Source organism: Lampetra fluviatilis, chromosome 21 (genome assembly GCF_964198595.1).
Source record: "Lampetra fluviatilis chromosome 21, kcLamFluv1.1, whole genome shotgun sequence".
NCBI lineage: Eukaryota > Metazoa > Chordata > Hyperoartia > Petromyzontiformes > Petromyzontidae > Lampetra > Lampetra fluviatilis.
The window spans coordinates 3925933-3952211 of NC_136295.1; the positions used below are offsets into that span (position 1 = coordinate 3925933).

Genomic DNA, 26279 nt, shown 5'->3' on the forward strand with positions numbered 1-26279 from the left:
AGACACAACAGGAGGCAATTTATGAACCTACATGCACGCACGTAAACAAAAGTGGAGGCTTCCATTTACCCATAGAGACTGGGAAAATGACTTTATCAAGTATCTATTAAGGCCAGCACCATCCGTACATCATGAGGCCAGATAGTAACACCAATTGCTTGGCAGCTTTGTCTCTAAGGAGCTAAGGTTAACGCACTACACTGCACGCATATTTTCTGCTAAGCAGATCCATACGAAGCCCAAGACCGATTCATAAACCAACCGCCCACTGACTTTTATCTGCAATCACACCAAATTCCCTAACACATCGTTGGCCAAAACGCTAACATTACACGCACACATTCACATACATATTAACAAACATATCCCATTAAGAAGACTTTTATAACTTTTTTTATTGCACTCCAAATGCAATCTGGTTTATTGATTATAGAAGGGCACACGCATGGAGATTCATGGACATCATTTGCAAACATACACAAATTGCTGCTCAAACGTAGGGTCATTGGAAATATGATCTAATAGAGAGACTGTTGCACCCAAAGAGTGACCAACGTAGAGTTAAGAAAAAGGTTGCACACAGAAGAAGACGACGACCTGATGATGCAGGCAGTGGCGAGAAGGAAACTGGCACTATATTTGGACACGTATGTAGGATGGACAACAACAGGAAAATCAAAAAGTGTGCTGTTCGGAAAAATGGAAGGAACCGGAAAGAGAGGAAGAGCTCAGAGAATGGCTTGACAACGACGACGACAGAAAGAGATTGATTTGAAGCTTTCGTCACTGCAGGAATCCATAGTCTTTGGTTTTTTTCGGTAAAGTCACGTAGGTATAAAATAAGATAAATCACGACGTTTCGGGGGCAACACAAGCGTCCATCATCAGGTGGGACAGCATGGTCTGCTGTTGAGGCAAACTGTTTTAAAAGGTTTGAAATGGGTGTAGCCCAAGGGTCATAAAGAAGTGACCGGGGCTAGTGATGTTAATGTGAGAGATTAGCATGATGTTAATGTGAGAAACTAGAGGGCACGGAAGTGGCTATGTCAATGTGAGGGATTAGCACCATGTTAATGTGAGAAACTAGAGGGCATGGAAGTGGCTATGTTAATGTGAGAGATTAGCGTGATGTTCGGATTACACCCGTTGGGTTGCACTCCCTCGTGGAGGAGGCCGATCTTCTCCTTGTTTTCTACAGTTACATGCTAATTTCTCACATTAACATCACTAGCCCCGGCCACTTCTTTATGACCCTTGGGCTACACCCATTTCAAACCTTTTGAAACAGTCTGCCTCAGCAGCAGACCATGCTTTCCCACCTGATGACGGATGCTTGTGTTGCGCCCGAAATGTCGTGATTTATTTTATTTTATACCTACGTGACTTTGCCGAAAGAACCAAAGGGTATAGAAAGGGATTGGTGCCAGGAAGATGTGGCCACCACTTGAGCATATTGGTACAAAACAGAAGAAAGTTGAAACAAATGACGTAATGTGCAGTGGACACCTACGGCCCATCTGCCCACGGATCGTGATGACGATAATGAGACTGCTGCCAGGGTCAATGGATCATCAATCAAAATAATGTGGAATTCCCATCAATGGCTTAGGGCAGCCAGCCGAAGGAGTTGACTGTTGCCGCAATTTTCCCCATCGTCCCACATCTAGCGACCTGCCCTGCTCCCCCCCCTGATCCACGTGCTCCTCATTCTGTATCTCAACGTAATTCTAAGCACACCCTTCTGCAAGATTCTTTGAAACATATTTTGCACGTCTTTTCATTTTCTTTGTTGGATGTCCGTGTTTCCGGTCCGTGCGTCATGGCATGTTATATGTATTCGTATACCGTGGTGGAGGTGGTAGAGGTATTGGTGGTGTTTGTGGTGGTAGTAGAGGTGGTGGTGGTGTTTGTGGTGGTGGTGGTAGAAGTGGTGGTGGTGGTGTTGGTGGTGGTAGTGGTGGAGGTGGTGCTGGTGGAGGTGGTGGAGGTGGTGGTGGTGGTGGTGGTGGTGGTGGTGGAGGTGGTGCTGGTAGAGGTGGTGGTGGAGGTAGTGGTAGAGGTGGTGGTGTTGGTGGTGGTAGAGGTGGTGGTGGTGGCGGTAGAGGTAGTGGTGGAGGTGGTGTTGGTGGTGGTAGTGGTGGAGGTGGTGCTGGTGGAGGTGGTGCTGGTAGAGGTAGTGGTGGTGGTGGAGGTGGTGGTGGAGGTGGTGGTGTTGGTGGACGTGGTAGAGGTAGTGGTGGTGGTGTTGGTGGTGGTAGAGGTGTTGGTGGTGGTAGAGGTGGTGGTGGTGGCGGTAGAGGTGGTGGAGGTGGTGGTGTTGGTGGTGGTGGTGGTGGAGGTGGTGCTGGTAGAGGTGGTGGTGGTGGAGGTGGTGGTGGAGGTAGTGTTGGTGGTGTTGGTGGACGTGGTTCTATGACGGAATCCATGCATGTGCATAATTTTCTCCCTTGTTTATTATGCCACGGTCAAGTAATTATCATTGCGCTTCAATGCAAAACACAAGACGGACCGTTTTGCCACCGCATGCGCAAAGTGAGCTGTACATTCAGCGTAATGAAATGAACGAGCAGAATCTATATGCATGCGGCGGCTCTAAACGTTATGGCTCGTGCAAACAACAGATGGGGATATGCTCGAAAATCACGCAGATTCCATACCGCGTGGCACTGGATGTTGTAGCTAGTGGCGGCTTGTGCCCTTATTTAACCCGGAAAATGCTAAGGGCGACAACACGCTCTTGCTGAGGCGTGACTTCTGGGTGTTAAATGGACAGCAGATAGCATGCACTGGAAGCCTCTGGTCCAAGTGTATAATTTTAAGAAGGTAAAAAAAAAACGACAGACGAGGTGGCTTAGGGGGTTAGGCACTGATCCGGTACTGCTGATATCCTGGAATCAACTCTGGGCTTCAGTAATCTGTGATCAAACTGGGCTCTCCAGTGTAGCAAGGCAATATTCTACATCCAGTTGCTAATAGCTCATCTCATTGCATTTATTATTTCACTTAATTTGCTGAAAATCCCGCTCGATTTGAAAGTAAAATGAGTTTGATTGACACGTGACAAACCTCTCTCTCTATCGCAGGGCCTGCAGGAGAGCGTAGCGCACCTGCAGTGGATAACCTGTCACTTGAAGGAATCTCAGGGTAGTTCTGTGATTTCATCTTCTGCGGATCATTCTCGAATGCGGAGTGATTCAATGCTCTGTGGAAATTCCGAGGTGACTATTTGTCTCGTGACATGACGAAGAGAGCCAAATTGGAATGCAATAGGGAATAAGATAAGGAAGTATTTAAAGAAGGTAAAAGATGTAAGCATTCACTATTGAATTGAGCATGACGTAGTATACATCTGTTCGTGGACCTGGGCCAGTGGTGACAGCTCTACATTCATATGACTGGAGCCAATCTCATATTAGGAATACACCTGTCAACTTCCCAAAGAGTTAAAGTCTGATAATGATGGGAAAACCCATCAAAAACAGAAACATGACCACAATGCAGTTCTTCCGAACTGATGGTATTTTATAACGCACAGGGCAATGAGCTTTTCTGCATGAAATGAACACCTTTGTGTATTGCGAAATATATTCCCAAAATGTGATGCTTATTTTTTACAATCTTTTGACAGCTAATGAGTTTGGATTTGAGACCTTCCAAATGCGAGTCACGCACTCGAATTACTTTGATGGTTCCCACAATGGGAAAGTGGATTTTCCAGGACTGCCAATGAAGAGAAACACTGCACCATGCTTGTTAAACAGAGACTATTTGGCATGGACCTGACATGCAGCTGGAACCAGTGTCGCCACGAACACAACCACTGCTCTTGATACTGCAGGGGTGCCGGCCTGATGTAAATGTTAGCACACTGGACTTGCAATCCTGAGGTCCCTGGTTTGATTTGTAACAGTTGAAACATTGGGCAATGTCCTATCTCCCCCCCCCGCCTCTGTCCGCTTAGCGGTGTACATGGGAACACTGATAATGCGACCTCAGCAAGGTCGCGTATGGTGGAGTATAGTGTGGGCACTCTGATTTCTTCCAAAACGTCTGGCTGGAATGAAAGTGTCGACCAAAATATAAATATGCGCACCTCTCGAGAGCTTTCTCTCGTGGAAGCCCTTTCGCTAGCAGTGGCACGAGTAAGAAATTGCAGGGCTGCAACTCTACCGTTTTCCTTTACCGACTGATACTTCTAATTCCTTAGCGCCGTACAAATTACAGCCAAGAACTGACCTGGTTGACATTTTGTGGTTGGAAACACTGTTGTGAGTGGAAGCAAAAGATTTGCGAAGTTGCCTTTAAAACCCCACCAAAATGGGAACGGTGCCTTGCGCCATCGCGTATCGGCTGCTCGATGGCACCCTCGCGGGAGGCGCGCATACGACCTTTCGGGAATCAAGGCCTGCGCGTGTGTCACTGCCAACGCTCCCCGCCGGGGGGAAGGGGGGGGTGGTGATACCGGGTGAGCAGAGCTCCCGTACCCGAGATTTATCATCCTCACCGTTCCCAAAGCGGGCCCGGAGAGTGACTCACCCTGGGAAACTGAGCTCCCGGGTCTCCCCCCCCGCCCGTCGCCATCGCTCAGGCTGCACCATCAGCGCGCGCCGGTCACTCGCCGTTTTTTTCTCCCGATTGGACGCCGACGAGACGTACTCGTTACGCGATGGGCGCTCAATTACCGCTTAATTGCACAAATCGACGTTAATGAAAGCAGCTCAAGAGGTCGAAGTGCCTCCACGCTCAAGCGAGCCTCTGGGCGGGAGCAGGGGGGGCCCTGCGTGTGGCTCCCGGTGGCCTTGAGACTTTGGTAGAATCACGTAGAATGGAAATAATAAAATAATAAAATAAAACATAATAAAATAATTCTCACGACGTTAATATGTTTTATGTTTATTATTTTATTATTTCCATTCTACGTGACTTTACCGAAAGAACCAAGAAGATGAATCCCTGCAGTCACGAAAGCTTTAAATCGAAACTTTGGTAGAAATTCCACATTCACTTTGGCAGGGGACAGTTTTTCTACAGGTCAAGCAGTTTTGACCTTCCCATGAAGCGGTATTTTTTTTTGTGATCAATGGTTACAGGAATTGCTTTTCTGCTCAAACGTCAAAGTGTGTTTTGCTCAAATGAGCATTGTCGGAAGTGCTCATCTCTTGTTTATCGTCCTGAGCCATTGGTTGCAATTCCACATTCCTGTGGCGGGGATGATGATTGTACGACGTGTGAATTGCATATTTCCCTTTTTAAAGCATTCTTTTTAGAAAACACTTTTTTTTATCATGACGTAAATTAATATTCTGCTCAAACGTCAAAGTGATTTCTTGCTCAAAGCACCATTGAGGCAGGGCTCAGCTCCTGTTTACAGCCTTGCGTGAGCGATGGGACTTCCACATTTCTGCGGCAGGGGAAAGTCTCTCCAGGTGACGACCACCGTTCATTTCCTCTAAGGTGTGACGCTCACGCTGCTGAGTATGTGAAAGACGATTTGTCGAGTCAACCCTAAACGAGGATTTGCAATTGCAACCTTTCACTCGCGAGTAAAGAGCTCGAACAACACACAGTGTCGTCTCGTCAGCTCCGCTCGCATGGAAGGGCACGCAGCAAAAAACGAACTCCCGATGCATCGGCTCTGCAGGATGCAACGCTGTATAACGTCATCCTTTGGCGACTAAATAATGGAAAGTTCGTTTTATCGATGCCGCAAAGTAAACGTGATGAATTGCGTCTAATGTTTGAAAGGAAATTGGAGGAATAAAGGCAATGCAATATTTTACGCGCATTTCCATCTGAACAGACGCCATTTGCGCATCGATGTTCGAGTCCATTTGACATTGAGAAGGAATAGGCCGCAGTACGTTCGCATTGGGGCCAATATTTAAGTGCCAGAAATCAATAAGTAATGTTCCCTCAAAAATACACAAGTGACCTTATTTAATGTGCTGTGCACAGCTTAATTTGGATACACACGGGTACAGATTTTCTACTTAGCAAGTTCTCTGCGTGCTGAAATTACGCACGCAGAACGATGAGCAGAGCATGGCAAGCTTTAATTCGTTGTTACGGCATTAAGCGTTCACATAATTGGCAGCTGTGTTTTAATATTCAACGGACCAAAACTTGGTTTATCTAAAACATGTATTGTTGAAGCATGGATAACAAGCCAACATCAACAAGGAAAACGTTGTATGCAGATCAACATTGCATTGGCAGCTGGAGCAGTAATTTAAATAAGTATAACATAGGATTTTGATTCTAAATACACAGCCATACAACATATTCAATGACAGAAGCTAGATGAAAGTCAAAGTGGATTTCTGCTCAGATGTGTTTGGGATTATGCCAACCTCTTTGCTAACCCACCCTGAGGCAGTGCTGCAAATTCCAAATTCACATGCCAGCCCTGAGTCAATCCATAGCATGGACATTGCATTGTATGCAGCGCTCGAAGTGAACTCCTATTCACAACGGACAAACTACGATGACAATTCAATTTCGATTTAAAGCTTTCGTGACTGCAGGGATGCATCTTCTTGGTTCTTTCGGTAAAGTAACGTAGAAGGGAAATAATAAAATAATATAAATATAAAACAATAAAATTCTCACGACGTTTCGACTGCAACACAAGCAATCATCATCAAGAGTGAAAGCCACAGCAAGAAAATTTGAAAAAAGTGGCGGTTTTTCCTTTTTTCAAACTTTCTTGCTGTGGATTTCACACCTGATGATGATTGCTTGTGTTGCAGTCGAAACGTCGTGAGAATTTTTATTATGTTTTATATTTTTATTATTTTATTATTTCCCGTCTACGTGACTTTACGATGACAATGGTTATATTTTGGATGGCCCAGCTCTGGCATCAGGAATTGGGAATGTCGATACATTGATTAGGGCCCGAATGAGAAGCATGTACCGTCTGGATATTCATTTGAGCAGGGGGACACTTTTGACTTTGACATCTGTCAAATTAATCCACGTGGCCTTGGCTTGATCGAATTAAGTTGAAAAACAGATTTGTTTTTGTGCGGCGATAGGTGACCTGGCTCAGACTATCAGATTCACAATGTCACGATCGTACAATAGCCTCCACTTGCAAATGATGTTCGAGATTGTTGAGCATCGAAATTAGAATACACAGAAATGCTTTCAGTAGTTTTCACACACACACACAATATATTATCCGCCAGCGGTAGCTCGAATTAAACCATGTTTGCTGGAACGAGTTGGCACAGCGGCAAATGCAATGACAATTGCGCTACACGGCTACCCTTGCGGTGTGCACATCCCCCTTGTATAAAGCCTGACAGACCAACAATGGGAGAGCACATTGCGTCAATGCATCGGAACGACTTACCAAGACAAGCCGTTCTGATGCACACTGACTCCGCCAAACGTCAATTTACCCAGGAAGGCATAGCGAAGTAAAAGAGAACTAACAATAGAACGCAGAGTACCATACTGCAATGCTGTGCGAGGCGGTTGGATGGCTTAGGGAGATAATACCTCCGATGAGCACGGTTTGGCTGCGTACGGTGCGAAAGAAGTTCAACATTCATACAATACTGTAGCAATAGCCAAATCAATGAGCGCAAGATACGCCTTCGTCAAACGCCATAGTTATCCGCACATTGTTCCCTTTGTTTTCTTCCCAACAGTTTTCCTCCAACAAATTTGGAATTCCCCCAACCGTCTTCTCTTTTCCCAGGCTCTCATAACCTTGCACCAATGCAGGGGGCGTGTTACACTCTCTCATCTACGACAAACAACTGTGACGGTGCTATTTGTTGCCTTGACCGTTTGATGCTTTGGGCCTGCGCTCAGCAGCTGTGTTAGAAACATTTGTTTTGTCCAGCGAGCCATGTACGTTTAACACTAAACGGAAAGTTTATAGGGCAGGAGCAGCGGCGGCGGCGGAAGACGCAGGTGTGTGTTCATACTCTTAGTTCTTTCGGTAAAGTCACGTAGGTAAAAAATGAAATTAAAATTAATAAAAATAAAACAATAAAAAAATAAAAATAAAAAACCACGACGTTTCGGAGGCAACACAGGTCTCCGTCATCAGGTGTGTTGCCTCCGAAACGTCGTGATTATTATAATTTTTTTTTATTTTTTATTAATTTTAATTTCATTTTTTACCTACGTGACTTTACCGAAAGAACTAAGAGTATGAATCCTTGCAGTCACGAAAGCTTCAAATCTAGAATCAGGTGTGTGTTGTTCGCTGGGCCCTCACCTGTGAAGTTGGCTTGCTCCTCTCCGTCGCACAGCAGGCGTTCTGAGCACACCGTGCTCGAGGCGACCAGCAGAAGCACGAACAGCATCTAGCCGCCCAGGAAACAGGTTGCGTCAGCTGGGTTCACTTGACCATGTGTGTTGAACTTCTTTCGCACCGTACGTAGCAAAGCGTGATAATCGGGGGTGCGGGGGAAGGACAACAATCTAAATTCAAAGAGCAGAGGCGTTGGGAATTGCCACTCCCTGGATATGCCAATGGTCTTAACACATTCCTGCGGAGGGAGCTGGTAGGAACGTTGGGTTGCTCGGTCAATGGCCAGGGTCAACGGCGGCGTGGTGTATTCCGCAAATATGGCCGACTGTGAGGGCGGGCACAAGCCGGCGTGAGTAGGTTAAACGTTGAGTTTTATAAGGGCACCACGGGGTGACCAGCCCATCTCCACCCAGCCCCACCCCTCCCACCCCCCCACCCAGCCCCACCCTCCCCACCCTCCCCACCCAGCCCCTCCCCACCCTCCCCACCCAGCCCCTCCCCACCCTCCCCTCTCCAACCAACCCCACAATAATCCCCTGTGGGCTGGTGTAACCAGGAGGTTCCTACCAGTATCATAGGGGATGTTTGGCTGGCAGGGCTCAAGACGGAGGCGGGTGTTAACGCACCTTCGATGGGCACGGTTGGCTATGTACGGTGCGAAAGAAGTGCAACATTCATACAGGAGTGCGCACACGGCGGCATCGATATGAAGACTGGCATCTCTGGGAGCAGCTAAGACCTGTACGTGTGTTGAACCTCTTTCGAACCTTACATAGCCAGCCGTGCTAATCGGCGGTGTGGCGGGAAGGACAAACTAAACACGAATAGCAATTCTAAAGAAATACGTTTTCAACCTAGATTATTTAAAAGTGCATAACTCTAGTGACTTCCTGATATCTGAAGGAAGCGTTCCAGACGGCCGCAGAAGCGCATCTGAAAGGGGCTCACATCAGTAGCACGTAGTCTCTTAACCGGTTCTGAGGTTCGGGTCAAATTTACTTAGAGGAGGGAAATTAGAATTTTGGGGGCTCCAATTTGTACAATGAACACTGAGGCGGCGCTCAGCTCCTGGTTATGATGGCACTTGGTACGGTGTGGTGAATTTACTTCCCCACAAAGTCGCAGTTATTGTATCAACTCAGGGAGGGATGATGGGCTAAGCCAAACTCCAACCAGGATTTGAACTCGCAACCTTCCGTTTGCGAGCCACTCGGAGTTTACCGCCACCCATGCCAAATGCCCCATTGTTATTTTGCCGTGGTTACCTCACGAATGATTTGGTGACTGAGTTGGCAGCGATTTCACAAGCGCAAACAACAACAAAAAAACCCCATAAAATGATACCGTGTCAAATTGGATATTAAGAAGAGGAATCGTTTGAAACGTCACCTACTGTTACGTTTTACATTTTAAGACGAATGTGATTAAGTGTTTTGGTTGCTTCAGCACTGTTTTTTTATGTTATGTACGCATTGCAAAGCGTGATCAACATTAAAATGAACAAAACTAATTTCATGTCGGAACATGACCGGCAGCGGTACGCATAGTGATGCTGCTGCTTTAACGACCGAATTTTACTGTGGAATTAGTGCTACTGCATTGCCTTCCAACCATTATAAAGCAGTGCTGTATATATGTTGGTGCTTGGGGGGGGGGGTGGGGGCTCAAGGGTCAAGCCCCTATAGCCCCTGCTGCGTTAATCTGGCCCTGGGCCCGACTTGTGTTGGGTGAAATTGTACAATGGGGCAATGGGGGAGTAGAGGGTGTTTAACACGTGGTAGTAATGGGGAGTGGAGGGTGTTTAACACGTGGTAGTAATGGGGAGTGGAGGGTGTTTAACACGTGGTAGTAATGGGGAGTGGAGGGTGTTTAACACGTGGTAGTAATGGGGAGTGGAGGGTGTTTAACACGTGGTAGTAATGGGGAGTGGAGGGTGTTTAACACGTGGTAGTAATGGGGAGTGGAGGGTGTTTAACACGTGGTAGTAATGGGGAGTGGAGGGTGTTTAACACGTGGTAGTAATGGGGAGTGGAGGGTGTTTAACACGTGGTAGTAATGAGGAGTGGAGGGTGTTTAACACGTGGTAGTAATGGGGAGTGGAGGGTGTTTAACACGTGGTAGTAATGGGGAGTGGAGGGTGTTTAACACGTGGTAGTAATGGGTAGTAGAGGGTGTTTAACACGTGGTAGTAATGGGGAGTAGAGGGTGTTTAACACGTGGTAGTAATGGGGTAGTAGAGGGTGTTTAACACGTGGTAGTAATGGGGAGTGGAGGGTGTTTAACACGTGGTAGTAATGGGGAGTGGAGGGTGTTTAACACGTGGTAGTAATGGGGAGTAGAGGGTGTTTAACACGTGGTAGTAATGGGGAGTGGAGGGTGTTTAACACGTGGTAGTAATGGGGAGTAGAGGGTGTTTAACACGTGGTAGTAATGGGGAGTGGAGGGTGTTTAACACGTGGTAGTAATGGGGAGTGGAGGGTGTTTAACACGTGGTAGTAATGGGGAGTGGAGGGTGTTTAACACGTGGTAGTAATGGGGAGTGGAGGGTGTTTAACACGTGGTAGTAATGGGGTAGTAGAGGGTGTTTAACACGTGGTAGTAATGGGGAGTAGAGGGTGTTTAACACGTGGTAGTAATGGGGAGTGGAGGGTGTTTAACACGTGGTAGTAATGAGGAGTGGAGGGTGTTTAACACGTGGTAGTAATGGGGAGTGGAGGGTGTTTAACACGTGGTAGTAATGGGGAGTGGAGGGTGTTTAACACGTGGTAGTAATGGGTAGTAGAGGGTGTTTAACACGTGGTAGTAATGGGGAGTAGAGGGTGTTTAACACGTGGTAGTAATGGGGTAGTAGAGGGTGTTTAACACGTGGTAGTAATGGGGAGTGGAGGGTGTTTAACACGTGGTAGTAATGGGGAGTGGAGGGTGTTTAACACGTGGTAGTAATGGGGAGTAGAGGGTGTTTAACACGTGGTAGTAATGGGGAGTGGAGGGTGTTTAACACGTGGTAGTAATGGGGAGTAGAGGGTGTTTAACACGTGGTAGTAATGGGCAGTGGAGGGTGTTTAACACGTGGTAGTAATGGGGTAGTAGAGGGTGTTTAACACGTGGTAGTAATGGGGAGTGGGGGGTGTTTAACACGTGGTAGTAATGGGCAGTGGAGGGTGTTTAGGCTTTCGCGACCAGTATTATACATAAGAGGTTTTTTTTGTCAGATCGCGTAAATATATAAATGTGTCGTTAAACCCGCCACCACTCGACACAGCCAATTAGTAAGGTTCGTCACGTAAGCAAAACGCGCACCAGTGTGTTGGAGAGTGAACCCACACTGTTTACAATTAGAGTTTTCTCCGGTGGTCAGCGGATTTATCGCCGCATTAATAAATCAGCTTCTTTTAGGGTAACACAAACGACCGTCATCAGGCGGAGCCGATACAGCAGGACAACTGCTGATTTAGGAGAAAGATCTTAATCAGCAGTTGTCCTGCTGTATCGGTTCCGCCTGATGACGGTCGCTTGTGTTGTGATCGAAACGTCGTGATTCATTCTATTTTATTTCTACCCACGTGACTTTACCGAAAGAAACAAAGAATATGGATTCCTGCAGTCACGAAAGCTTCAAATCAAGATTCTCATAGGGTGTAAACGATATGTACATGTTAAATTTTGATTTAAAGCTTTCGTGACTGCAGGGATTCATCTTCTTGGTTCTTTCGGTAAAGTCACGTAGAAGGGAAAAAAAATTAACATAATAAAATACAATTCTCACGACGTTTCGGCCACAACGCAAGCAGCCGTCCTCAGGTGTGTACATGCACAGCCCATTATCAATCCACCGCTGGATTTAACAAGTGAGATACCCGTTTGGGTGGACTCACGCTACAACTCGTCATCATTTTTTATGATTTCGCTTTGGTAAGTAGGGTTTTCATTTGCTTGCTTTGTGTGGGTGTGTGTGCGTATCCAACAGCGCACATGGGATTTGGTCATTGTATATTATTAATTTACAGCGTTGTGGAATTCTGTTGCCATGAATAGCCGCTATATGAAATTAAATCACTCGCTGCTTGCTATCATGCATTTCCCGTTACGTCTGGAGCTGTGGCGGGTTTGGTGCGGTGTTCGTCTCCGATAAAGCCTCTGAGCCAGAGGTGGAATATACTGGTTGGAACCTCCTGGTTACACCAGCCCACAGGGGATTCTTGTGTCCGTCGTGCATTCCAAATATGGGAGGGGTGGGTGGGGCTGGGTGGAGAAGGTGTGGAGGGGCTGGGTGGAAAGGGAGGGGCTGGGTGGGGAGGGGAGGGTGGGGAGGGGCCAGAGGTCGCAAACGGGGTTTGATTCCTTACCCGTTACGGCCGCACCAGGGTCGCAAACGGGTATCGGGTAGGGTACGGGTATCGGGTACCCGATTGCGACCTCTGGGAGGGGCTGGGTGGGTGGGGAGGGGCTGGGTGGGGGGTGGGAGGGGTGGGGCTGGGTGGGAAGGGGCTGGTGCCCTTATAAAACTCAACGTTTAACCTACTCACGCCGGCTTGTGCCCGCCCTCACAGTCGCCCATATTTGCGGAATACACCACGCCGCCGTTGACCCTGCCCATTGACAGAGCCACCCAACGTTCCTACCAGCTCCCTCCGCAGCAGGAATGTGTTCCCATGGAAGCATCACAGGGCAACCTCTGGTGAGGCCCCACGATCTTTGACCTCGCCTATATTCCTCCCGGTTAAGATGGGCTTTGCCTGGCTTGGTCGAAGAAAGTGTGGGTGCAGTGCTTGACGCATGTATGTTCGTCGGACTTCTTTCGCACCGCACCTAGCCAACCGTGCTAACCGTAGGTGCGCCAAGCATCACGGTCAATCCATCACAATAATCATTTGGCCATACTCTCTCAACTGCTGAATGAAGGCCTCCCCACACCGGCATTATCCTTCGTGGTCCTGAAAAGCTTCAATCCGTTCTCACTGCCGGCATATGAGCAGATCTCATTCACATTATACGGGGAAAGATGAACGAAATTAAACAACTGCGTTATTTTGGTCTCTCTCTCTCTCCATTTCTCATAGGTGTAGGTGAGCGCATTTGCTTGAGGTATTCTATCCGAAACGGCCATTGGTTTTGTGGGGATTTGCCAGAGCTAAATCTGATGCACACACCCTTTTGATTACGAAAGGGTCTATATATAACCAAATGAATGGGGGCGAGTCACAGGGAGCCATGGCACGGATTCAGTCAGGATCGATTGCTACGTTGGCCCCTCGATTAGGGTTTAGCGAGAGTGCAGAGTCATATTTTATGGCTCGGGGCTATGGAAATCGGTGGCGTGTTGAGCATGCCGTGCCTGCTGTTGCCAAGGCTAAGCAGCCTCCTGCTTCAATGGGCATTCAAAAGTTAAATTTGTTTCTCGCTCAGATGAGCATTGAAGGTGGTGATTCTTCTTCCGTTTACTGTCCTGAGCCATTGGTTGCAATTCCACATTCCTGTTGCAGGGATGGGTCAAGCCACTGTTGACGTCCTTAGAAAAGTGGAATCCATTTTCACGACCCCCTGAGGGATGATGGGGGCTGTCAATCTACAACAATTATTTGAACTCGCAACCTTCCGATCTGGTCGGTTGGTCAATTTAACACTGGGCCCTGCTTATGTACAATGGCAGTCCTGGAGTATATGGGGAAATTACACGTGTAGAGCCCGCTTCCTTAATCAGACAAGGAATGTTGCAGTAATATTGGACGGTAGTGGGTAGCCTTGGCCAAGACAACAGACAACGCTCGCGAATGATAATTACCTTAAATGTACCTCAATTTATCCAGGCGCCCATCAGTTTAGCTTTATTGTCTTACCATTAGCTGAGTGTATAATCTGTTCAACACAGCCGGCAACATGCCAAAAGCTCGAGTTGGTTTAAAAAAAGAAGAGAACTCTTTTCCCACTCGACTAAGCAGTTTTATTTTCACGTCAGCAATAGGTCTATAGGTATACGCAATGCAAAAGAAACTCGCATTGGACCTGCACTGCCAACTCTTCTCTCCCCAACATAAGCACCACTCCTGCAAGTTGGAACGCCACATCGGCGACGGTGCACTAAATGCCCCATTGCAGTCCTTTCGCAATCATTAGACCATCACGCCAGTGACGCTCAACGTATTAAGGTAACACGTGTTATGCAAATGTCTAATAAACCATTAACATAATCCAATCGCAATTCTGCCGCTGAAATTTACAAAAGCGCCATGGCTCAGTTGTGGTTCTCCGAACCTCTAACGCTCAGAGCGTTAATATAGCAGCCCATAGGCGGGCATGGCTTGTTGATGAGCTCTTATTAGGCCAAATTAATCTATTTCCCAAGTGTGTTGTCCTTCATATTCTTCAAGACAACAGAAATAAGTCTTAAACCATCGACGACGAGGAGTTTTGTTGGCCACAATTTATTAAACACGTTGGCCACGTATAAATAGTATAACTGTGATCGTGACAATCATCCGTAGAGGTTTTTTGGGTTTAGATCGCGTAAAATGTGTCGTTAAAACCCACCACCACCCGTCACAGCCAACAAGTAAGGGTTGTCACGTAAACAGAACATGCTGATTCGTCACTAGTACAGCACACCGGTGTAATGGAGAGCCAAGCCAAAACATTTCAATTGGAGTATGACGTGACAATCCTGTCAGGTGGTGGAGGGTTAATGGAAATAACTTTGCGATAAAACTACCACCACGTGGCCCCATCCCAAAACAAATACGGATCATTAGACAAACGTAGTTACCGTAATGTTTCGGTGAGTGAGACTTACGCTCGAAAATAATGCAGTCACCCAAGCTGCGAACGTGCCCAATCCTCATTGTTTTCGGGGGTAATTATTGTAATTTTTGAAAGTGAATATTGAAAGTTAAAACATTGTGGTCAACCGGAATTATGCGGAGTAAAGGGAACATTTTATCACTCAGCAAAATTACTAATATTGAGATTACCAGTCAGTATTGGCTGATAGTAATCCAATTACTGTAATGGTTATCTTCTCAAAAATAGGTGCCGATCATACAATTGCTATTGCAGCGCAATCTTGGTAAAGTTAAACTTAAATTGAAATATTTTTTTGTAATTAAGAAAATACGATTTTAATTTAAACGGTAAATTTATAACATTTACAATAGTACATGAATAGCATTATCTGGATATATTTCTCCCTGTCACGGAGATGTGCAAAAGAAAATCACAGATGGCCATAAATGGAAATGATCGCTGGCCACAAATGCTCATTTCAACACACGGAGACGCTAGAAATAGACTTTGAGTAACAAATGATTTCCAAACAAACAATAAACATGAAAAAAAAACCCCGAATGTGCCCTCGACCCAACACACGTTTACCACTATAAGTGTTAAGTGTACAACATATAGCTCTGAGACATTGCATCTGAATGGGTTTTATGACTGGCAACAACACACCGTGTTGATGATAATCGTGTAACACCTGCACAGTAAGTACCCTTACAAACGCATACAATATTCATCGGAGGGCAGGTCAAAACAACACCGCCATGCCTCGTGTCTCCCCTCCCATCACGTAACACAACAGGGGGGTGGGGGAAATGGAGGGGCGGGGAGGGAAGCAGAGAACATTGTTTGCACGTGGGGGCGGAAATTTAATCCTAAATGTTCACTTGTAGATTGTTCAGCGCGTAGCAAACAAATAAGTTGCATTCCACATGCGCGCCGCCGTGGACGAATTCATTATGTAGTCGGTGCCGAGCTCGTGGAGATACGCTGGCAGGCGCGGGTCAAATGATTTATTGTGAATCGCATTGGAAGCGATTAATAACCCAGTGGGCTGCGGGTATCTCGTTGTATTTCATCATCCAGATCCGGCTCAAAACTAAAAACATTGCAGCCGAGTGAAGGCAGCGGTGGTTGGTTGCTAGCCCAAGGGTTGGCAAATCCGCCGACTCAGGAACCACGCGCGGTTCTTTAAGGACCGCTGCTTCGCGACTTTATTTACTAAGTGACCACCACCGTCGCGTATTCACCACGGTGCATTGGCGGTTCTTGAAATAGAGTTTTCTTTTTTTACACAGAATTCGGACTGAAATGTCACTTCTTGTTATTTTGGTTACCGACCCCTGTGCTGGGCCATTTGGGAGGGCCTTAAGCAGGAATTATTGTTGGGTGCGTCACGTGACCAAAGTAGAGACGTGACATCATGAGAAAGATACACGACTGGACTGTATCGCAGTTGCAGCAAAGTAATTAGGTGAATAGGCGACTTTCAATTAAAATTATTTGAATAATAGTATCATTAGAATGATGACAGTGACTGTTTTTCGATCAGCTGGTCGAGTGTGGTGGGGTAAAGTGTGGGGACTCCGACCCCTTCCAAGACGTGTGGCCAGTGCAGATGGGCTCTGCCTTTACCGACTAGAATGACGAAATGTAATGTTTGTTTTTATCTTAGGATCTGACATCGAGCTGATATTTGGTGCACCCATATTATTTTCATGGAGCCACAACCCCGTTGAGTTACACGGGGCCCTCAGCCTTTGCCGAGTTTTCTTAGGCAAACGCCACCACAGATTGTACCCCCCCCGCTCCACTAGAACAATGTGGAATTCCATCCCACTGGCTCAGAATCGCCAACAGAGGTGGCACAGCACTCACTGCTCACTCACCCATGGCGACGTCGTTACTTTGCTCTGCAACACACAATTTCAAGTTTTTGATACACACAGCATTCGCTCGCCCTCGACGGGAGAGAATGAGTCAAGAGGCACGAGGAGGGACCATGGACAAGCGGGAGCTGGCACCAAATTCCCCCAAAGCTCTGTGGTCCTCTATATATTAAGGTGTTAGTGGCCAATTAATACGTGTTTACATGTGGGAGGAAATCGGAGCACCCAGAGAAACACGTGGGTGCGAGGGGGCAACACTATCCCAAACAGATGGAATCCACATTTACTGCACCGCCTACTCCTGGCAAGTCAGGGTATGGCACCTCCTTGAAGTGCAACAGAGATGAGTTGGGCTTGTGGACACCTTCACTTGAAAGTTCAATAACACTATCTAAGTAGAGCGCATACACCCATATGGCCATATAGTGTACGTTGCAAAGGGAATGTGCAATTTATTGCTCATGCTACTGCTGGCAGAAGGGCCTAAACGAGGGGGAACTCTAGAAAATATCTTTAAACATTATTTGGCCTACTCTTCCACACTGGCCAGACATATTAAAATAGGTGTGAGTACCCACACTTTACCCCACCACACGTGACCTGCCGATGGACGAATTGCATCTTACACAGTGTGGTGAAATATGCAAAAGAAATGAAAATCTCAGCTTCAGTAAATCAAATAAATTGCCACTGGTCGTAATTGGATGAGGGTAGAAATTCCACATTCTCATAGAAGGGATCAGAGCATGGATGACTTCCCACAAAACGGTATTCGCTTTGTTGACCTCTGGATAAATAATTACCTCTGATGGAAGTGTGGATTCAAAACCGTCAGATTGTGAGTCAAGTGCTTACCAAAATCATGACTATCCCTCATCGATGCATTATACTCGTGTAGAGCCTTCTACATTTACAGGCTTTAGTCTGGGTCCACACCTCAGTGGCCAGTTGCGAAACTTTATGGACATCACTCAGATGAACACGTAGGCTTTCGCACAAGTGACGTCATCACATCTACCCCTCGAAGGAACGAAACAGGAAGACTTCACAAATCTGACTGTCGCCTGATGAAGCTGGTTGTAATGACTGGCGAAACGCCGTACTCAGATTGTAATTGTTGTGGCTTGGCTCTCCAACACACCGGTGTGCTGTTTTAGTAACAAATTGGCACGTTTTGTTTACGTGACAAACCTTAAAATTCGTCTGTTTCGGGTGGTGGCGGGTTAAACGATACATTTATATATTTACACGATCTAACCTGTAAAACCTGTATTATGGATCACTCAGATTGTGACGTTTCCGCAACCAGCTGCAATCAGCTGTTCAACCGGTTGCTCGCAGCACAGACAGACTCCCCCTTTCAAACGTCTCTCGTCTGCTCGGTGATTTGTAGCAACGTATTTCATCGCGCGCCGCACGTTTGCGATCTACGATTGGCTGTCGGGATCCCGAGGCGCGTGCCGTGCAATCTCTCCGTCGTGCAACTGCTCGCTCAGATGTGGACAAAGCGAATTCGGTTGCGCTACTGATCGCTCAGGTGTGCACCCGGAATGTAGTGCAGTCCACACAAAAACAAAGACAAAGATCCCCCGTATAGCCTTGAAAGACTGTTGGGGCAAGTGCTGTTACCGAGCACCTATGAAGGCAGGCGCAGCACACGAGGAGTGTGGGTGGCTAACACCGCCCGCCGCCTTCATCTCCCCCGGCGACGATGTTCACTACACACCGATATGGGTACTCATTTGAGGCTGCGTCGACCTAGGGGAGGCCCAGGAACTGGTTCAGATAATTATCAATGGTGTTGGCCATGAACGGGAATCGAACTCGGGTACCCGGGCTCGTAGCGGATGGTGCTAAGTGCTACGTCACCATTCCCCAAAGTCCGTATAACACACACAGACACACACACGTGTGAAATGAAAAGAATATAATACCGTGTGTTTATGGTCTACACATATTTGTAGTGTATACATGCAACGCATAACAAACTTGTTTGAAAACACAAGATTTCCCAGTGCTAGTGACCTTACACCTACAAACATTGTCATTTGACACAGTCCTTCGTCAATCGACTGCTGGGAGAAGGGCCACTTGATTTCCGTTTCAATCGCTGAGGTTGTTTGGCCGTACTCATCCACTGTGTTGGTGAGTGTGGATTTGTGGGTAGGATCACCGAGGAACGGTTCATATGTCACGTGTCACTGATGCTAGCCATGGCCGGGGTTTATTAGAACGCAGCGCGGTAATTACTGCGCCAGCCGCTCCACCCCTACGCTAGCTAGGGACGTTAACGACTGTTAACCGAGTGAAGAGTTGCTGAGGGTTTGATTATCCCTAACACGATAATCTGTCTCGACTTCCGGCCTTCCCTTTACCCCACGAGCCACCCGATCCAACCCGCGGATCATTTGGATGCAGCCAGCTCTGTATTTTTTTTTTTCCATATGTGCTCAAACATCCCAAATGTTAAAAGAAAATATTTTTTTGAACATTCGGACACATTATTATTACTCTTAATATCAATGCGTAGATGAACTCAGCCAATCATTATCAGCAGCACTCTGGAGGGGGGGGTGGGGATAATTAAAATGATTATCACTTTTTGGATAGTCATCAGTCATTGACATACATAGTGGTCCCTTGCCATGTGGAATTTCTACCAATGACTCAGTGCCATCAAGCGAGATGAGTGCGTTCAAATGGTCGTCTGGGCAAGGATATATATTTAACAGTATCTTCACTGATGTACAGCGGCACAACTTAAACTGAAAATTCACGCGACTGATATTCATCAGCCGCTCTGGAGTGCAGAGAACCCTGCCCAATGCATATTCAGAATCAAAAGCACTATTAATCCTGGAGCAATCTGATGAGCTATGAAGCACTTTTCACAGCTATCCAGTAGGGGCGGGTCAGAAAGTTACAAAAACAAACAACACAACCAGCAGTCGGAATTCAAAGTATAGGGGAGGAGCAGAGTAACACTTTGACCTGGACACGATGATTATCACGGTATGCGTGAGATTGTGAATAATGCATTTCTTTCATTAAAATAAATTGAGAACTACCCTGAAATAAGTAAACAAACCCAGGACGATTTCCAATGCCTTTGGAATATATCACTCATACCACACCTCAAAACGGTACGATGATAGAATTGATCTTCCGTGCCGCCATAAGTGCATTACCACTTTAATAGCCTTAAGTCAACATGTTGTCACCCAAACTTATTTCATGGAGATATTAAATCGAGCCATCAAAATGTGCAAATTCTACCAGGAGCTGTGGGCCACTGACAGTGAAGAGCACCAGAGGCATGATGGATCATGGACATACTGACCTAGGCTGGATCATTTATTTCAGTTTTAATTAACAGTCATTTCACATTCCATAGCACTTAAAATATATTTGACCAATGTCTTGCTACTCACGCATTCCTTTGTCAAACATTTATATCTAAAGGTTTATTTTAGAACGTGTCAAAACGTTTTGCCTTCTTCCTCTCTGCTCTAAAACAAGAGGGCCGACTGCCAAAACCTTAACTTAAAGATTGTTACTACACATTCCACTGATAACCAGAATAGGCCACTCTGTCAACATAACAGGAGCGTAATCACACCTGAGCAAGTGGTTCGCAATCAGAATGTTGCAAGTTCAAATGACGGTGTGAAGTTGAATCAGCCGATCATCCCACTGGGGTCGATGAAATAAATACAACCCAGTGGCAAAATAAACAGTGTTTGTCCTATAGAGATACTTATTCCCGCCACAAGATCGTGGGATTCCCACCACTGGTTCAGGGCTGTAAACAGGAGGCGAGCCGTGCCCCAATGCTGATTTTAGCAAGAACTAACTTTGACGGCCGAGCAGAATATGAATTTATGTAATTGGTGAAATATGCAATTCACACATCGTACTGTAAAAAAGACAGCACAAACAAGCTACCTCATTCTGCGATTGGTTAAATGACTGAAGCAACACCACACTTACTCCGGCCAATCAACCAAATTAATATACACGAAGCAGACATGCAATAACATCACGTACCCTATTTTTATTGGAAAATTCATCAGCGCAATGTGTTTCCAGAGCTTTTTTTATTTTCCATAAGTGCTGGATTATGCATTGAGCACAGTTTAACGTGAGCTAACTTTTCCCAGTCAATGTGAAACTTTGCATTTCTTCAGGGTAAATTAATGAATGTCCAGTCAATTTGTTTAAGGCAAAAGGCTACGAAGTAGGCCAATGAGTGTGGAATACATTACCGCGACTGGTTGCAGATTGACAGGTATTTATTGCAGTTATTAATAGAACACTCTCATGTAACATAGGGCTCAAATGAAGGACATCTTTGCACTGGTAAACTACTGGATGAATTCACACTCATGTCCCAATGTTAATGCTGTGGATTGTGTTGGAATACGTCATCATCAACAGCCTTGATCAATCCACTGTTGGGTGAAGGGTCCCCCACGGTTGCGCCATCGCTCACGGTGCTACGATCCCATGATCCATCTTGCTCTTGTACATGAGCTGATCTCATTGCTCCATCTCTATGGAGGTCCGATTCCTGGGTGTGTCCCCGCGTCCTCCGCAAGCCAACATCACGTGATCCTTGTCTCTCGGTGTAATTCCCAGCATGCATCTCTTCACGCTTCCGTAGTTTTCAGTTTTTGCTCTATGTCCTTTGTCAGTGGACGTGTTTACGATCCAGTGGGTCATAAGCACGTTGTTGAAACGTCTCCTTTTTAGTGACACTCATATGTTTGTTTTCTTATAAAAAAAAATGTTTTTCAAACGCACTGCAACCTGCTTTGGCTTACCTTTTCATTTATTCGGTTTGATCCAGGCTTGCCTCAACATTTGCGCTCGATAAACACAGATCTGTTGAACGTTCCACTCGTATCCTTCCACTAATATTTGTTTTATTTTGTTATAAGTTACCTTTAAATTAAATGCGGGGGGGGGGAGCAACATGTACACAACGAGGACATTCTATGTACATTGCAAGGTACAGGGTTAGAATTTCATGAAAACCAAATAACCCAGATACGTACCCACCCTCCTCCAATTGCGGAAAGCTAGCAGGGTTGGTCGTGGTTAGTTCTTGTATGGGAGATTCATAGGGAATACCAGAGACAGCAGTGCGGCAATGGACCCTTGAATATACCTGAGTGGACATTTGACCGTGTCACTGTCTCACATGCGTCCGTTTTTGTCTGGGCACTCCAGTTTCATCCCACACGCCCCGACTCTCATGAATGGCATCGGTCACAAAGTTCCCAATGCAAGTGACTCACCCGCGTAAACAAAGACCACCACCACCATCATCATCAACGTTGTTATTATTACAGCCACCTCTTGGTAATTTGATGCCACTGGGGTCAGTGGCGGCCCAGATAACAACAACAACGCATGTAAACAAGGCTGCCGATACGTATTCATAATTTACTGGCATGGGCACTGAGTCAAGGGCCCTTCATGTATCAGGAGCAGTTGCGAACGAGTACGGCTAATCCGCAGCACAGATAACTTCGGCCATGGATAATCGAGAGTTAACTACAATTCGTCCCGTACCTAACATTTCCCTGTGTACACATTTAAAGGCAACAAAGTGTGCGGATGTGTTTATTTTCCATTGGGTGGCCGTGAGGCAGTGGTGATATTTCCCATTCAGAGTTATCAAGGGGCCAATTTCTTCGCTGGACAAATACGGCTGACTTCACAAAGTGGAAACTTATGTTACGGACCACAAAGGAAGGAATGGTAGTCTGAGAATAAGTTCAACAGAACGTGACCTGACAACCTTCTGATAGGGGGTTTGTTACTCAAACCACTGCACAACTTTGCCAGATTATAATATTAACGTTATTATGGTTTTGTTGCGTCGTTCATGCAAATTGCCACAATTGCCTAGAAACCATAGATGAACTGGAAGGCAGCTGGGCAATTAACTTGGCCCCAACAATTGCCCAAGCTCTGCTGTCCTCTATATATGATGTGTGCACCGCCTTCTCCTGGCGAGCCAGGGTATGGCACATCGATTGCCGTGGGAATCCAGCGCGATCCACCGACCCTCGCTGCCTCCACAGTGCCGGATTACAGGCTGCGTGCATAGCCACCACCGCCCGTGCTTATATGTGTGGCGTAATAGCGCTGGCAGGTGGACACGCCGTTGTAGGTGTGCACGGGCTGTGGGCAAAGGGGAGGAACTAGGGCAAGGGTCACGGAGGACCCCATCTGGAGGCCCCTGGAACCTGCTAGCGGGTTCGAGAAGGGAGGCGCGGTCAGGGCGGAGCCAGGCCGCGCTGGGAGCATAATAGGAGCCCAGAGCGGGAGCTCGAGGCTGCCGGTTCTGGGAGTGGACTCGTCTCATCGTCGCTGTCGTCTCGTCACCGTCGTCGCTAATGTCTCCACTAGATGTTGCGCTACAAAGGATATCAGTCGGCTATCTCAGTCAGCACCGTCAGTGTTAGACAGCTCGTGTTGTGTACAGGCTAGGCTGAGCTACTGTGGAGAGTGTGCGGACGAGACCTGTTAAAGTTGTTAATAAAGAAAGTGCCTCCTAGAAACTCTGTCTCTGAATCGTTGACACTGCATATGTATAACACTCATTTCTTTAGAATAGCTTTTTGTGTTTCGTTTGTTGTCCTTTCCCCGCTCCTCCGATTCGCACGGTTGGCTAACGTACGGTGCGAGAGAAGATCAACATATACGTACGTACACGGCCATATGGTGCAACTCTGCTGCAATATAATGAGGGAACGCGATGACAGACTCAGGGACCCAAACATCACTGCTCCTGCTTTGCAAAAACAAAAGCAAGCACTGCTTGAACTGCAACACGTGAATGGCGCAGCCTTTAAATTTCCAGTGTGCGGTAGCACAAAATCGTGCGCGCACAAATCCTCAAGGCAGACACAAGAGATTACGAGCGCTGCCAAGTTTCATTCCGACACGCTAAATAAAAAGATATAAATAAATATACGCTATTTTTACGTGCCCGCGATGAGCTAATCACGGCATGAAACGCGAAAGGACACATTAGCGCACAGGACGTATTTAAATGCCGACACAGCGAGGAATGCGTTCCTCATTGATCTTGCGATAAAGCATTGACTCAAAATAATGAATGCACCTCATCTGAGCCAGTGGAATTGTTATGTTGTGTTTACACATGCTGAACTTCTTTCACGCCGCACTTAAGCAAACGTGCTAATTGGAGGTGGGGGGGGGACAACAAACAAAACACAAACAGAAGTTCTCTACCTACCATTATCGATTGGGCCAGGTGGTGCTTCTAATTATGGAATTAGAATATCAGTCAGTATTGCAGGGAGTTCACATCCCGACCAGGGATCAACTTAACTAGATTACCATCCAAGGTCGAAAGAATCAGTACAACTTCATGTAAGAGTGGGTTGTCCTATGCTTCGACCGGCTCCTGCAACAAGGATGTAATACATTTTTGTTCAAAGTTAATGCTTTCTAATAATCCATAATAAACATGTATTTTGGGTTGGATCGACTCAATATGAATGGGTCGTTAACCCACCACCACCCAACACAGCCAATTAGTAAGGTGTGTCACGTTCACAAAAAGTGCGACTCAGTGACTACTTCAGCACAATGGTGTGTTGGAGCGTAAACCCACAAGAGTTACAATTTGAGAACGACATTTCTCTGGTGATTACAACCATCTTCATCAGGCGATTTGTCATAATTTTGAAGTAATCCTCCTGTTTCGGTTGTAAATAGAGTAAAGGTGATGTCACCACTGTGAGCCGATCAGGTGCGAAGACCAGAGGGGGGTTAATGTATATTTATATACATATTACATTCAATCTTGATTTGAAGCTTTCGTGACTGCAGGAATCCATACTCTTTGGTTCTTTCGGTAAAGTTACGTAGGTAAACAACTACCGCCTTTTAGCGTCATCTGGTCCAACACCAATGGAGACTAGGCTCTAAGAAAAGCTGTCTCGGGTGTGGACCAATCACCTTCAAGGACAGTGCATATCATTATCAGAGTTGTTTCTTTTTGTTAGCATTTTGACTGCTTGTGTTGTGGTTATTGCAAACATGATGCCTTGTATAAAGGTGTCGGTTTTTGTACCAGTTGAAAGGGTAAAAACCTATTACTATAACTACCGACAACTACAAATGATTGCTGCGTTCCTCAATACGTCACAATGTTTTCAGCCAATCAATGAGTGCTTGTACATGTGGGAGGAAACTGGAGCGCCTGGAGAAAACCCCACGCGTGCGAGGGGGCCACGCTCTATCCCATTGTTCTTCACTGCAAGGCTCCGTGGGCCACTGTCGGCCGCTGGTGGCCTTGAGTGTGGCCCCCCGACAATGCACAAATGTGAAAACAGACCTTGCAGGCGGTGTGGCAGCCCTCACGCTGATGATGTCTTATTGGTGAAAGTGTCCCCCCCCCCTCTGAAAATGTGTGAAGAACACTCCTCTATCCCATACAGATGGCAGAGGTGGGGATTCGAGTCCACATTTTTGCTGTTCCACCATACCCTGGCAAGCCAGGGTACCATACCCTGGCAAGCCCGCAGGAAGGGAATTTTGCAGAATCTGTGCAGCGATCCACCCACCCACGCCATCCCTACCGTGCCGGATTACATGCCACGTGCAGGATGGCAACTATATTGTTTGAGCTGGGAAATACTGATTCGTTCTTGTTTTTCTTCGCCATCAACAGATGACTTCAAACCTCCTTTAACAAATGGAAAAAAAAATACAGTGCTATATTAAAATCGCATTTGAAATTCTAAAAGCTTTGCGGAGTAATCGCTTGACGTTAATGAAACGGCACATTGTAAGAGAATAACATTACGCATTCACAAAGTTAACGAAAGAACGGCCTGCCAACTGTTGAGTCCCCGCTATACAATTTCAATTTTAAGTGAACATTTCTCATTTTATGGTTGCACAAGCTTGGCTGCTGGTGCTTATCGATGTTGGAGGCCCCGAGCCAGCGTTAAAAAAGACTCCCTTAGTGGGGACGAGGCAGAGGTCGCAACCGGGTACCCGATACCCGTACCCTACCCGATACCCGGCTACCCGTACCCGGCCAGGTACGGGTACCCGTTTGCGACCCTGGTGCGGCCGGGTACGAGTACGGGTAGGCCGTGGGTCACTGGTGAGTAACCGTTTGTCACTCATTTCGGGTAGGGTACGGGTACGGGTAGGGAACGGGTACCCGTACCCGGCCGGGTACGGGTACGGGTACCCATTTGCGACCCTGGTGCGGCCGGGTACGGGTAAGGAATCAAAACCCGTTAGCGACCTCTGGGACGAGGGTCTTTGAAAGGACAACCAAGGGTCAACAA

At 46.6% G+C, this 26279-nt stretch overlaps 1 protein-coding gene across 1 annotated transcript in view; it reads right to left on the reverse strand.

Moving 5' to 3' along the window:
• LOC144938145 (corticotropin-releasing factor receptor 2-like) overlaps positions 1-26279 on the reverse strand; it is a 91667-nt gene that overhangs the window by 40488 nt on the left and 24900 nt on the right. The window contains exon 2 of the mRNA XM_078865871.1: positions 8237-8324. Within this exon, the coding sequence (XP_078721997.1) occupies positions 8237-8324 (88 nt within the window). The remainder of the gene's footprint in view (positions 1-8236; positions 8325-26279) is intronic.